This window comes from Euprymna scolopes, chromosome 1 (assembly GCF_053919585.1).
Source record: "Euprymna scolopes isolate OS-2025 chromosome 1, ASM5391958v1, whole genome shotgun sequence".
NCBI lineage: Eukaryota > Metazoa > Mollusca > Cephalopoda > Sepiida > Sepiolidae > Euprymna > Euprymna scolopes.
The window spans coordinates 98,192,968-98,209,122 of record NC_136482.1 but is presented as its reverse complement, the minus strand read 5'-3'; the positions used below and the strand labels follow the sequence as shown (position 1 = coordinate 98,209,122).

General features: G+C 29.3%; 1 protein-coding gene across 1 annotated transcript in view; it reads right to left on the bottom strand.

Annotated features, from left to right (window-relative positions):
- Positions 1-10,010: 10,010 nt before the first annotated feature.
- LOC145256428 (importin-4-like) overlaps positions 10,011-16,155 on the bottom strand; it is a 91,135-nt gene continuing 84,990 nt past the window's right edge. The window contains exons 26-29 of the mRNA XM_080115360.1: positions 15,441-15,573; positions 14,360-14,464; positions 11,427-11,496; positions 10,011-10,542 (exon numbers count right to left, since the gene is read on the bottom strand). Coding sequence (XP_079971486.1) covers positions 10,412-10,542; positions 11,427-11,496; positions 14,360-14,464; positions 15,441-15,573 — 439 coding nt within the window. The 3' untranslated portion in view covers positions 10,011-10,411. The remainder of the gene's footprint in view (positions 10,543-11,426; positions 11,497-14,359; positions 14,465-15,440; positions 15,574-16,155) is intronic.

The window sequence follows — 16,155 nt, the reverse complement described above, 5'->3', positions numbered from 1 at the left end:
AGCATAAAATTTTATTTTAGTTAAAAACTACTTGATAATTATTTTTTTGGAATATGACATTTTTGTTGAGATATGTACATTAAAGATTTTCCTGTATTTTTTTTTATTAGGTTGAATTCTGAACACGTACCAGTACAGATAGTAGTATCCACATCCAACATGTCAAGTGTGTTCCATTCAAAATGGATTTGGAGCCTATAAGCGAGCCTTTAATTTACTAAATTGAAATAGATTATAATTACCAGATTTTACTATATATATATATATATATATATATATTAGGTTGGTGCCAAAATAATGTTTTTATATACATAGTTGAACGTCAAAAACATTTTTTTGTACCAACATATATATATATATATATATATATATATATATATGTATATATACACAGTAAACCCCAGGATACATTTTTTTTTCAGGTTATGATTTGGAATACAATGTTTTTCCAGTTCCTGGTTACAGTATTTGCTCCACCTTATGGTGTTATTTATGTTATTTGATTATATGCTGTACTGTATTTTGTTACTAATTTTTAATGCCATATCCCAGGGTTCTACTGTATGTGTATGTGTGTGTGTGTGTGTGTATATATTATACTCATCCACATACTGTTTCACTCTATCACAACCTTTCAGTGAGGCTACACTAGCAATAACCTCAAACTAGGATTAAAACTCAACCGCCTAGACGATAGTCAGCACTTCTAATCATTATGTTATTTGGCTGCTACTAAACTGGGCATGTGAAATTACAATGTTTAAACATTGTCTAAGCTATATTTGCTTACATGAATAGCATTGCTTTATTTGGTAGCAGCAGTTTATTTCACTTTCCAGTATGCTCAACCCAAGATAGGGAACATAGAAAATTTAATTTGCTTTTTGTTTACATAGCATATTGAATTTTTTTTTTTTTAGCTAAATTCAAGTCTTTCTCCAATTTAATTCTTTGTTAGAAAAAATAAAATAAATAGAATAAAAAATTAAAAATCGGATATGATACAACTACTTAACATTTATAAATGCAAGTTCAGAAAAATTGAAAAGTTGCTACTGTTTGAATATTATGTTCTAAACATTGATAGTTATTTTCCCTTATAATGAATTAAGATGTAAAAAAAGATTAAGCAATACCTAACAAAAGGCACGTAATTTCTTAAATTCAAATATTTTGAAACTTGTAAAATTCACTATTTTTACATATGCAAATTCTTGTTTATAGTATTGATATGCTTAGGCATTAATTAGACATTTAAAAAATAAGTTATTTTTTTTTTATTACCAAAATGACCTTAAAAAAATAATTAAAAAATAATATTACCTTCTACCCTGCCTCTTTAGATAAGGAAATGGGACAGTTTTTGTTGTGTGTGTGTTTTTTTGGGGGGAGGGGGATAAAAAAATCCTGGTCAAGAAATAATTGTACGTATTTAAATAAGTCATTTTTATATAATTCTTATTCATAAAGTATTACTGTTTAGGTAGGAAGGACGGACAGACAGAATAATTCATCAATTGAGATTAAGTAAACATTTTGTAAAAGACGAAAATGGCACATAAAGGAGAGGAAGTAAGAAAAGAAACAGAAGTTTGACTAGAATAGGTAAATTAACCCATTGCTTATGAAGGAAGACATTTAACTACAATAACTAAAAACGTCTATAGCTGTTATAAATGAAAAAAAGTTATAGAGACAAATATCAAGGAGAATCTAATTACAGAAAATCATCGCTGAATTCAAAGTATGTGAAAATAAGTGTTTGAATATCTGATATATGTGGATACTTAAGACCATAGATTTTCTGCCAATCAAAATTATAAAGACTCTGAAGATGACATTTTAGACTAAGTAACATAAGTACCATAAATACATTAAATATTATCACAAATATTTTTGTATATTTATGTAATTTAATTTACCATATATATCTCAATATAAAATGTTTTTATGTTCTATATTATTCACTGCACTAACCTCTATGGTTTATAATTATATCTGTATTTTATGTTAGAATGATATTGTAAGGTATTTAAATAGTTAATAAATTACTTCCATTACACGATTATTAAACCCTATTTAAAGGCTCAAAGTACCATTATGCTCAAAACATTTACCCTTTTGTTGTGAAAAGCATCAAGAGGTGCTTACGTCATTCTTCCAAACACATGTATATATATATATATACTTAAAAAATAAATTTTGAATTAAAAAAAAAAAAAAAGCATGGCTTCCAGGAGAAACAGATTTCAGAACAGATATTTATTTTTCTAGTCAAACATTCATTGTTATAAGTGAACTTCTAAAACACGGTTAATGGAAAAAAAAAAAAAAAAAAAAAAATTTTTTCAAGTTTTCTTCCTTTGAAGATTGTAACGCTGGGTATGGGGAGCCACACCAGCTGCCAACATTGCCCTGCATTTTATTGAAACCAACCGAGAGCTCCAGTATTGAAAGTGTGCGTGTGGAAGGAGATGAATGCAAGTTAGAAACGATATTTTAATAAAAAAATAAGTGGTGCTTGTGTATTGGTGATCTTTTAAACCAGCGCGTTTGAAATGAAAACATTAAGTACTTGCAAGTCATGTAAGTATGAATTCTAAAAGATTAAAATGATCAGGTAGAAAAATTACAAATAAAAATAGAATTTATCATCTTTAATCACATTTTAATGTGGAAGAGTTTCAGTATGAAAAATAGGGGAGATAACCCTTGAATTAAATTAAGAGTCGGCCACTTTTAAAAAGAACGTAATTGTGGATGACATTTTTGGTAACACATCTACTGGATCATTTGTAGTTTTGGAATTTATACTACTTTCGACATGAAATGCAAGTGTAATGTTTTCACCTAAAATGTGTTGGAAAAAAAAAAAATCTATGCAAACACCAAATAAATTTATATTCATAGTTTTGTTTTTCAAATTTACATTGCAATAACATATTTTCAGGATTTCAATTGGGTTCTAATCCCAACATAGTAAATTAACACTAAAATTCATCAGAAGAAACGAGAAAAGACTTTTTGCAGCATATTTCTTACTCTGAATACAGACATGCTTTACAAGGATTATTTTCTTAAACCTCCTGCTAGTATCAATAGAATGAAAGGAATGAAAGTGTCTCTTTATAATTTGGATGATATATAAAATGGTATTGTCCAATTATTTCTTTCAACATTAATATAAAAAAGGCCAAAAAACAAGTAAACATTTAATTCCATTATAAATCAAGCAAGTTGGAAACCCATGTACATAAGCATAAAATGTTTCTTGAAAATTAATACATTTGAGTAACAATTCTATTGATACTCAAGAGACAGTAACAAGCTTTAAAAAAAAAAAAAAAAAAAAAAAAAAATGGCCACCTGCAATAAAAAAAAGGTACAATTCTGATTTTAGTGAAAAAGAAAAAAAAAATCCAATACTAATCTAATTTCATTCTTTAAAATGTAGATATATAATAATGAAAAAATATTGAATTTCAAGCAAAACAAAAATGGTACCTACATAATTATCATATTGCAAACAGTAATATATCCAAACATTACATGAAACAATAAGATAAAAAATAATTATTCATGGAAAACAGTTATAAGAGTAAAAACAGTTCCAATAAGGTTACATGCTGGGTCGGACATATTAGGTCACCTGACGCAAACAAAAGGGGAAATAACTAAGTTGAAAGCAGATAGAATTTAATCAGAAAACAAAAACAAACGTAACATATACATACTTTATGATTTTTTTAAAAAATAACTTAACTGTTTAAATTCAAATTTTATTTTTATAAAAAAACTGATTCCAAGTGAAAAATTCAAAATTTTACCTCCCCTGTTAACTCTATAATTCAAATTGGTAGATTTTGAAACCAAATCACTAGATTTTACAAATGTCTAGTCATAAAAATTTTTTTATCTTTCATTTTCTGTAATTTTTGGATATGTTAGTATTTGTGACATGATAATTATATAGGTACCCATTTGTTTTATTTGAAATTGCAATATTTTCGCATTATAATATTATATAGAAGCACCTGTAGATATAAAAGGTTATGAAAAAAAAAAAAAAAACTAACAATGAATGTAATATTAGTATTATCAGCTCCATTTTTTTTAATTAGCTAGAATTACTAAAAAAATAAAGATTTGATTTGTACATGAATGATCACTTTAACATGGTCATTTTATTTAAGAAACATTTGACTTATAACTTATTTTGAAGGTTATTTTGATAAAATTTAGATGGATACAAGTTGAATCTTTTCTCTTTATAAATGTATGATTTCTCTTGTCAATTATTTTCTAAAAGGTTACTTCAAGTTAGATTACTATTTTCAGTGACAGGCTTTTTCATGTTGAGGTGTTTTAACTTCATACACAATATTGTGTCTATGTATATAAAAACAGTCCAATCACCACTCATCTTTATGGTCATCTGATTACAAGGTTTTAAGTTGTCTTTTCCCAAGAAAAAAAAAAAATTCAAGTTGAAAACGTTAGTGAATAAAAAATTTAATCTTACATGGTCCAAATCAAAGTTTGTTTTATTTATTATTTTTTTTTTATTATTATTAACAGTAAAATCTACTTGACTGTACTATGAATCCTATTACAAAGATTCGGTGTGTTAGCTGTTGAAATAAACCTTACATAAACAGGGAGTTGTACTTTCATTTCATTTTTGCAATGTTTTTTTTTTTGTTTTTTTTTTTTGTTTTTTTTTTTTTTGATGTAATAAGATTTTGCCAGACATTTAAATTCATTTCATCAAAAAATTATTGCAATTAATTATAATTAATTTTCATTTCCAGATGACATAACATTTGTAAGGATTTTCCACTTGATCAAGTCTGCATTTTTAGTTAAAACTTACATTTGGCTTCAAGATGCAAATTTTCTAATCTCCAACAAACTTCAGGTCATAATTCAGTGGCTAACTGAGCTACCAAAATAAGTTTGATATCATTGTTTTTCAAAGATCTGTGTGTCCATATTAAAAATTTGGGGGAGACCCAATTTGGATGGTGAATCATATCTAAACTCAAAAAATATCTATCAAAATAACTATTTTAACTCAATCTTTTCTCTTTAAATTTACAGATAAATAAAATCAAACATTGCTTGAGAAAATACAAATGGAATTTGTCAAGATTTTGATGAATAATACAAAAATCAAGTTTAATTATGAAATTGTTTTGTCTTATTTGTTTTACCTTGCTAAAGTTATTTTCTTAATGATGTCTCATTCAGGTTTGCTCAAAGTTCACCAGGCCCATTGATAATATGCTGTACTTGTATATGGTTCCTGACGTAAAAAGGAGCTTCTAAAATTGTTAACTAAGCATTAAATCATTAAAATAATGAATAAACAATCTATTGACAAGATTTTCTAAATGTCAATCACATTAAATAATAGCTAAGATAAACTACAAAGAAAAATATTTAGGCAATTTTATTATTGAAATTTTAAGATTCTATTATTTTATCAGCCACCAGTAGTTTTTTGCATAAGTATTTTGATTAGCATTTTAATGCAAATGCGATCTATTGAAATTCTTTTGTTCAGTAACTAATTAATAATCAATAATAGTAAGAATATGAATTATTTTGTTAGTGATACTTCAGAGGCACGTTATATAATGGATTATCAAGTTTATTATAAAGAAAATGTATGGTAAAAATTTAAATGTTTCTCTATATAAAGAAAAGGTTATATATAGTCGGCTAACGTACCTCCTAATTTCCAGCATAGCACAACCAGAAGCTGTGACAAGGCAAATCAGTTCCTCTGCTTTTTTTTTTGTTTTTTTATTTATTTTTCTTACACGCCTATATCTTCTGTGCATGCACTTTTTTTTTTACGCTTTTCCAATCTTTGTGCATTTAATAATCATTGTAAAGTTTTTCTAGTCTTATTTTAAGAATTATTGTAATTAAAAAAAAAAAAAAAAAAGTTTTGATTTTACAAACATATTTCTTGTAAAATTACAAATAAAATAAAAACTTATTTTTAATTTTGTTATTAAAAGTGCAAATATAGACCAATTGTTTTTTATCTGTATAATTTTGTTAATTTTTATTGCATACTTTTCAATAATGCCCTTTTCTTCTATTTTATTTCAATAAATCACTTCACAATAGAAATTCTAAAACAATAAAACTGAAGGAACTGATTTGCCTCGTCATCGCTTCCAGTAGCGCTATGCCGAAAATTAGAATGTACGTTAACTATAACCAAAGAAAATAATTCAATTTTTTAAATTGAACATGTTTATACTTTATAAGTAAAAAAAAAAATGCCATGTCTTCAACAAGTTATAGTTCTCTAAAATTTATCCAATCTGTTGAAAACACAAGTAGGTCCTTGTTTACAGTGATGATCTTTTAAACCAACGCATTTCAAGTGAAAGCATTACATATTTAAGCATCATATCAAAATTAGTATATTCCAAAAATTACAAAAATTGATCCAGTAGAAAAATAATTACAAGTAAAAATAAAATTTATTGAATTATCGAGTTTTATCGTATGTTTTAATGTAGAAGAGTTGTATAATCAATTCAGTATAAAAAACTGATTCATCTCCCTTGATTTGGATTAAATTAAGGGCCTGCCATTTTTAAAGGATTTTTTTTGCTTTTTGTGAAATTACATGTAAAGTGTATATTTTTGTTGTCTTAGCTATAAAGAAATATCCAGATCATTTTTCATAATATTTTTGAATGTATACGAATTTCGTCATGACATGCAAGTATATAATAATGTTTTCACCTGAAATGTGTTAGTGTTAAAAAAAAAAAAATAAATAATGTAAACAAGCATCTATAAGTATTATGTGCATTAAAAAGTGATACGAGTAATTTGTTTTTATATCTGTATATACAATGTAAAAAAATCTAGTGAAGAAGACCACAGGTAGAGTATTATACAGGTTTTTCGTGGAGTGTCAAATCTTAAAAAAAAAAAATAAATAAATAAATAAAAAACATCCTAATAAAATACATAACAGAGGTTTGGCTTCTGAAGTTTACAGTTTTATTAAAAACAGGGATACCAGGCATCACATGAGTGGGAGGGGGTGGGTCATAATTTCTGCTGATTACAGAAAATAAAATAATTTGTTTAATAATATAATTTGAAATGTTTAAGTCTAAAAGTTCTTATGCCTCAGGTGAGTTTCAAACTCACAATCTCTAAATATTACATGCTAACTGATAGAGCCACTGAGGTAATTAGGAAATGGCAACTATGTAAACCAGAATGTATTTTAGGCTGTATATAACAATGGCCTGTTATTTCTTTGTTTCTCCAGAAATTGGTTTGATATATTTTGTTTTTGACTAGAATCATTTTTTTGTTTAAGCTATAAGTGTTTCTTTAAGGAAATCACTTTAAATTAGCCAATAAAAACATTCAAAATATTTACAACAGGTAAATAGTAAAAAAAAGTCTTCCATTATAAAATCCATTTCCAGCTTTATAGGTGGAAGTAGGAGGACTTAAGTATGAAAGTAATTTGCTCCTCCTCCTTCCTCTAAGATTAATCAAAACTAATTCAGTATTAAATATTCAAACTATAGACTATACAATGTTATTTTTAAAAGAGTTCAATGTTTTCCTTATATGACTGACAAAACAGATTTTAATTATGCACCTTGTATTTAAAAAAGGTTTTAAATCAGAAACGAGAGGAAAAAACTGGTCTTATTTTATATACACGATAAATAACCTCAGCACATTCTATTGAAAATTCATAAAATTGTGTTAGGTTATTGGTGGAATTCATTCTATATTGGCCTGTCTCACAAAGGATGAAATTATGACTAGATTTCTTAATTATATTATTTTACTAATAAAGCGAAGGGAGTATTGATACTTATCTTTCCAAAGATCCAATAGGACAATTCTGGCTTGATATTGTTACAACTCATGGTACATACTAACAAGAGGGGGAAAGTGCTTATTTTTATTTAGACTCAATTGAAATATGGCAGTTCCAAAATAAAATTAAACTTCTGAATAAACTTATCAGTGAAAAAATAGTGTACACTAAAAATTATGAAAAATTATCAAGTAGAATCTTAATAAAAAATAAAAATTTACTATTCAGAGTTCACAAACTCTGAATAATAAGCCAGCATATGTTCTTTATATTAAATAAGAGAGGTAGTCTCCTATGACAAGCTTTGCTTGATGTGAATATTTTTCGGAATTTGTGGACTCCAAATAGTAAATTAAAAATTCTACTCAATTTTTCATAATTTTTAGTGTACTCTTATGTTTTTCACTGATAAGTATATTCAGAAGTTTTTCTGTTATGTACAATTTCCATATTTAACTGGAGTCTCCAAAATAAGAGGGAAAGGGGGATATTCATATTTAAAAAAAAAAAAAAAAAAAAAAAAAAAAAAAAAACGATGAACTTGGGAGAAGCAAACCAAAAAATTTGAGAGGGGACGGAGAATCAGATATTTATTAATAAAACTAGAAATCTAATCTAAAAATTATAAAGTAATTTTTTCAATTTTTTTTAAAATTAGAATTATAAATTTTACATAAAATTAATTTATAATTCTAAAAAAAAACTTGAGATTTGTTAATCTTTTTTTATAAATTAGAAAAACATCTTTAGTAACTTAAAATAGTAAATCTAACAGTACCTTTTTAAAAGGTAGATGTTTTCTGAACGTGTCATATTCAATCATAGCAATATGGGTTTATTAAAGAGAGGAAATGAACAAAAACAAATTTGCAATTGCGAACAGAAGTAAACTTTTAACAGCAGAAAAAAAATGCTCAATGAATTACAAACAAAATATTAAAACTAACATTTAACAGAAAATAAAAATGAACATCAACGTGAAACAGAGTTTGAAGCAATATTTTTTGCTGAAATAATTAAGACACAACCAATCAAACCATTTACTTAAAGAAAAAAAATCTTAATCTTTGCTTCTGTAAATGATGTTGATGCATTTTGTAAACTCCCTTGTATGTTTTATTTATCCTCCACCAAATTAAAATAGAAAAAAAATCCGGTTCTCATCCAAATTTCCCCTCTATATTAAAAAAAATTTTTTTTTTAAATAAAAAACTGAATGATACATGTATCTTTGACAAAACGAAAATACCATATTTTAAAAATCAAGTAGTTCTCTTTTTATAAAGAAAATCATTTTTAAACAATTAATGGGAATTCATATGCAAAATAATTAACAAATTTTTAATTATTGTAGAGTTATCTCCCTGTCTAGTTTTTTTTTTTAATTTCTTTTTCAAAATGGTGGTTAAGACAATTACTTTTCTGATACTCATAAAATTTGATTTTCTTATTTAAAAAGAAAACTAGTTGATCAATTTGTAATTTTTGGAAGCTGATATTTTTTTTTGTCATGGGTATGTACATCATACATATTTTTATTTTTTAATATAAGGGAAATTCTGGACAGGAACCAAAAATCCTTTTTAGAGACAATTACCAATGTATATTATTTAACAAACTGATAACCATTTTATTTGACTACATTAAAAAAAAATAATTTTATTAAATTGTATTCTAAATTTACAAAGAACTAGAGTGAAAAAATAAACCTGTTAAACTAAAAAAAAAAAAAAAAAAATCTGATTTTAAATGATAAATACAACTATAGTTTTCTGGTTTTAATTACTGAATTGTTTTGGGTTTCAGAAATATAATTTAGTTTGAAAAGAAAAAAAAAATCTTAAAATATTTGTCTAAAGTTAGGTAAGTTACATATTACTTTTGAATTACAAAGAAAACCAAATAAATTATTTCATGGTAAATAGATAAAATACAATATTATAAATAAAAAAAAATAAAATAAAAAAATAACTTTCACAAATTTAGCAAAAAGCAATATGGGGAGAGTAATATTGAAGTGCATAATATATGCATTTCTATAGATATGCACTTTTGGTTTTTTTACACACATAACTTCATGCCAATAAATTATATACGCAGCATTGTAAAGTAAAAAAAAATATATATCTTTGTTGTGCCAGAGTATATTCCTTGGTGATATGAAGTTATTTCAAGAGAGAAGTTGATGATAATGACAACAGTAGTAGTAGCAGCAGCACCATCATTATGATTATTATGGATTTTGGTAAACACCAACCATACGTCGATTGTCCCTCAGAACAGGAATTAAGGGTTGTGCTCGATTTTGATAAGCACTACTTATCTCAAATTCTGTAAATGGTCTTTCATGGTGAATGCAAACAGGTAGGAACCAACTACAGATAAGAGGCCAAAGGGGGTGGTGGGGGTGTCAGCAGCATTAAAGTCCAAATTACAAGAAGTGGAGTGGGAGGGGTTGGGTGATACTTGCCATCTGGCAGACAAGTAGAAGAGAACACTAGAAGGAAGCGGACAGGGAGAATGACCTAATCAGGATATCATGGTACATGCATCTAGTTTCATGCTCAGGTCAGGTGGTATCACAGATTTAACTTTCTCCAAGGCATTTGGGTAGGTACTGTGCACAGTCTGCACAAACTGGACCAACAGGTTTTCCGTATCTAATGAAAAAAAAAAAAAAAAAAAAGGTTTATAGATTTTAAAATGACATTAAACACAAATATTTTATAAAGTTCTGAGAAATCTCTTCCATGGACCCCATTCAGAGAATAGATCAACATTTTAAAAAGTGTAGTATCTGTTCTGATAATGTATTACATCTTTCTATCATTGGTAAGCAAAGAAAAAACTTCTAAATTGAAGCAATATTCATTTTTTTATCCTAATTTCCATGCTTTTATCACAATTTTTTTTAACTTGACCTAGAGTCTAATTTTGCTCTGATGGGGGGGAGAGATGCAAGTAGGGACACATTATTTCAAAGCTGATATAATTAACATTTGTTAATCTTAAGGGTTTTTTTTTTTATTTTAACCACAAAATACTCTTTAATAGGCTAGTTATGTTTGAGAGAAAAAAAAAAAAAAAAAAAAAAAAGAAAGAAAAAGGTTTTTATATATATATATATATATATATATATATATATATATATATACACACACACACAGAGAGGGTGTCCCAATAAAATTTATACACTCTTTAAACAACCATAAAATCAACATTTACTAGGAGAAAGAAAAGTTCCATACATCAAAATACTGTGAACAAATGTAGAAACCAGTTAATTATCGAAAGTGTTCAAATTATTGGCCATTGTGGTCCATTAACAGCTGACAATGCTCACTTATTGAATTGAAAACGTTCCTAATCAGTTCAATTGGTATGTTGACATCTTTCAATGGTTGTTTTCAGCTCATTCATTATAGATGGTTTTGTGGTGTAAACCATGTGTTTAACATGTCCCTACCCACCCACCCCAAAGAGAGTTTCAAGATGAGAATAGTAATCCAAATAATATAAATAAAAAAGGCCCTGATAATTTTACCTTTAATAATTTGTGATGTTCCCAAAACTCCAGCTACAACTTTCAATAAGTCTGGTAAAAGGAGAATTACCTGTAAGAGGGAAAGAAATTACAGATAGAAAACATGTTTGAACTTTATAAAAATTTTTTTTAAATATATCTGTACAACTTCATTTATTTAAGAGAATTTTAAGTATTTACACAAGTTCTTTATTTGTAAAGAATTTTTCTTAAAACATCATTTCTTTGAAATTGTTAATTCAACATAGATTGTTATTTATATGTGCACAGGCATGCAGATACACACTGGCAAGATCACACAGTATCATCTAAGCAACAGGATTTCTTAACTAGTTCAAGTTTAATAGACCAAAATATTACAGATAAAATACAGGGTGAAACGATAAAAGTGTAGCCCTCAAGAAAACAACACTACAGCTTTATTTTAAAACTTATTGAAAAAACTAAATAAATTCAGGTAACTTGATTATGTAGTAGAGCTGATATCTATTCGATGTAGCCACCTTCAGCCTCAATATTGGTCCAAAAACTGGGAGCATGCCTTCTCCACAAGCGCAACTGGTGGTGATCAGGCTGGCTTTGGTGTTGTGGGAGGTGATGTTCTTGATGTATGACCAAACGAAGTAGCCCAGCGAATTCAGGTCGGGAGGGAGGAGGAGGAGGGCCAGTGAGGGAAGAGTACAAAGTCGTAGCACTCCTTCTGAAGCCAAGTCTCTTTGGATTTGTGAGCCGGTGCCAGATCCACTTGATTGCACCAGGAGATCACCATACTCTTCAGCACATCCAGGTACACTTTAGTGTTTCAAGCCGACTTCAAAGATGTAAGGTGGCATGATGTGGCCTTCACTTGAAACCACACCAAAAACCATAAAACTGAAAACTTCATCACCCTGAGCACGTCCCTGTTATTCGTGGCGATCCAGCGATGCATTTTGAGGGTGCTGGCAATAGTCCTGTTGTCATAACTTGAATCGGTACAGAGCAGGAGTTGTGCAGTGGCACATCTCTGATCTTGCTCAAACATTGTGTCACTTCCAGACATGATAAAAGGCTCCTATCGCTCTTGTGATTTGTACACAACTGGCCAACTTGTAGATGGTCTGTAACAAAAAGAATACCAGTTTTCATCAAATAGAAATGGAATCATGTAGTTTTTTCTAGGGTGACAATTTTATTGTTCCACCCTGTAGATCCGCAAGTTTGTTTTTTTTTTTTTTTAGCAACTTTTGATTTATTCCCAGCAAAGCACATCGCCACCTAAGAGGTAAGAAACTACTGATAATTAGGGACTAGACTTATGGGAGCACCCTAATTCAAGAATTGTGTAACAAGATCTTTGTTCACATTATATTTAAATTTCTGCATGTTAGCACAGTTAAGGATAGGAAGATCAGGAAGAGAATTCCAAATGCTAGCAGTGGGAGGAAAGCTACGAGAATAGAAGCTCTATAGCATTTTGGAATCTCCGCAATGAAGGAATAAGATTTACCAGATTGTTAGGTTGGTTTGGAGTATTTATGTTGAGGGAGCATCAAAGCAAGTTTGTCAGAGCATATTCCAATGTAGTACTTGTAAAACAAGCACAGGGAAGCTACATTGTGGCGATGGGATAGGGGCTGTAGTTTGGTTGACAACAGGACCTATTAGACTTTATCGATCCATGTCTAAGAGGGAAAGGCTAGTGCTTGATATTACTAGCCCAGATGCAACAACACTACTCCATGCATGGGCAGATAGTGTCTTTGTAGAGATATAGGATACTGACAGGTTTGACAAGTTTTCTAGCACTGCAGAAGGAGTCTACTTTTCTTGGCAGCAGCCTTGGCAATGTCTTCTATGCATCTGTTCCAATTTATGTTACTTGTGAAGGTGGGGTTAAGGAGTTTGAATGTCACAGGTAGAGTGCTATTTGCCATGGCAACTGTTGGTTAAAAAATCATAATTGTTAAAGACAATATTTATAAACTGTAGGCATATATTCCCTAAGTAAAAGATCCTGAAATGATAGAAACTATTCAATCCATAGATGGAAGCTTAATGGTACTACCACTCAAATTTCTACAAGGGTATAGGACTAATGGAAACAAACTATCTCAAATTGGAGATCTCACCATCAGATATTCATTGTCATATCCAGGATGAGACAGTTTGAATAGTTCATAGGGATTGGAAAGCATGGTAGGCTGAAAGGGGGAGGAGAGGTAGAAAGGATTGATTTGCGATAGAGAGTGAAACACCATACTCATGCTTAAAGCAGTCTGCTTCAGTTGCTTAGAGACTCTTGACTGTTAAATATCAGTTGAGGAATTTTTCTCAACAATTAATCCAACATTAACTGGGCTATTTCGGTCGAGTCGTGATATTGGTCCTGGGTAGTCCTAAAAAGTTCAACTTCCCAGGCCTTGGGAAAGCAAGGCCTGGGAAATTGGACCTGTTTTTCTGTTTGAAAAAAAAAAAAAAAAAAAAAAAAAAATTAGGATGGTGGGATGGAAAATTATGAATATATAATGGAGAAGTGCAGACATTTTTTTCTAGTTCGAGTCTTAAAAGTTTCCTATTAACTTGACCCCATGTTATAATCAAAAGTAGATTTTGTATTTACTTTCAGCATCCACATAACTCACTTCCCTTACTTTGTCCTTTAGTCCTCACATTCCAGGAGCAATGTTTCTGACAAAGGTGGAAAGAATTGCTGCTTTCTGGGTCAGAATATATTCGATCATCTAAGACTTGTTGGCAAATTTTTGACCTTGAAGTACTAATTTTTTTTTTTTTTTAAACTCCTTAAATCAAGTGGCTTCACACCTCGTCTGGAGCGATTTCCATTAAATAAAAAAATAAAAAAAATTTAAATAAAATAAATTTTTTTAAATTCACGGACATATGCTTTCTTGGGAATTTGATCAAATTTTATAGAACTAAAGTCAACTTACTTCAGGCTTACTTCTTGAAAACAAATTCATCAAACATTGGAACACGGTGGCATTTTCATCAAAGTCTTCTTTCAACGGCAAACACTGCATGATGACAGGCAAAATCTATAAAAAATGCAAAATCCTAAAACGTTAAAGTACTCGCAGTTTCCACATAGTTTCTCGTAGGTGCTCAGATGATGAAGGGAATAATCGAAAACAGACGATCAGAAAACGTTAAATCACTGCAAGAATATTATGATAAACAGGAAAAACAGAAATACAAACAAAAGTATGAACATGTATCTAACCCAACTCTAACCTGTGCGATTCAAAAGAATTTTTTTTTTTCAATTTATAAAAAAATAGAATCTTCAAAGATTTGTATTAGCTAAAAGCAGGCAGCACGTTAGTTAACAATTGAGGGACACTCAGCCGACCTTTTCCGGTTATTTCCGTCAGCAGAGCCAACTTTGTGGAAATCATGGGTCGGTAAATGCAGACACACCAACATTAATAATCCATATTATACAGTGACTGAACACTAACACAGATTCATAGTAGTAGTACAATGTCATTGATGAATTATCAAGAGCTAGTTCTACATAACACAAGATTACACTACTTGCATGTCAAGGATTGTTTAACTTAACAACCCTCTTCTCTTCTCATAAAGATATGTCTATCATGTCTTGCCAATCCGTTTTAGCTTAAGTATTTCAACATTTGATTTATAGGCATAAAAAAAAAAAAAACACTTTCAACTGATATAAGTGTTTGTTTTTTTTAAAACAATGTTTGCTTTCTTCAGAAAATTCATTAGGCAATTCTTGTTAAGCAATTTAGTCCTTAATTTATATCCACTAACATGCATTTCTGTTTTTGAAAAAAACGTCAGCCATTTTATTAAAATGGCTTAGTGAAGTTGTATTTTTCTGGCTTTACATGTGCTATTCCTCGTGTAATATTTTAATATTAAATTTAACTCCAAGACTACAATTTATACAAGCGAGTACACATTATATGGAGTAGGGGGGGGGTCTCTCGACCATATCAGATTCCTTTCATGGAAGTCAGGGAGAAACAGTTTTTTTTATCTTACCTGTTCCAATGGAAGTTCATCGGGCTTTTGTTGAATAATACGACAAGCAGTTGCACAAATATTATCTTTGACAGACTCTGTTTTCTCTATCTGAAGTAAGGCGAACAGTTGTGACAAAATATCAAGAAGTTTACTGAAAGATTTGTTAAGGAACACAAAATATTGGTTGAAATCAGGAAATGTTTCACAATTTGAGATGCAGACAAAATTGATAAATTTGTGTTGTTGAAATGGAAAAATTTAGGGGACAGGGAGGTCAGAGAGCGACACCGGGACAGAAGTCATGCAAATCATGTGACTTCTGATGGAGTCTTTTTTTTTTTTTTTTTTTTTTTTTTTTAGATAGAAAGACTTGAACAAGGAAGGAAGTGTTTTTGTGTGATGCCCCCATATCTCAAATGCATGTGGAGTTTCTGTTCTTTGCAATAAATTTTTTCATGAACTAACAGGTGTCTGCATGGTTTTATCAGCAGACAAAAAGGCAACTTAAATTCCCAACAATTATGGCAGCGACGGTGAGAAGACCGTCATCAGCTCACTTGCATTAAGGACTTTATACACTCATCCATATACATATGACAACCTAAATGCGAATAGGAAAGTTTATTGAAATAGACGTTTCTTATAGTAATAGCTTGTGCTTCTTTGTTTTAAGTCATGCTATTAGTATTAAACTAAGCTATAAATAGTATTAAACTAAGCTATAACAGCTGCA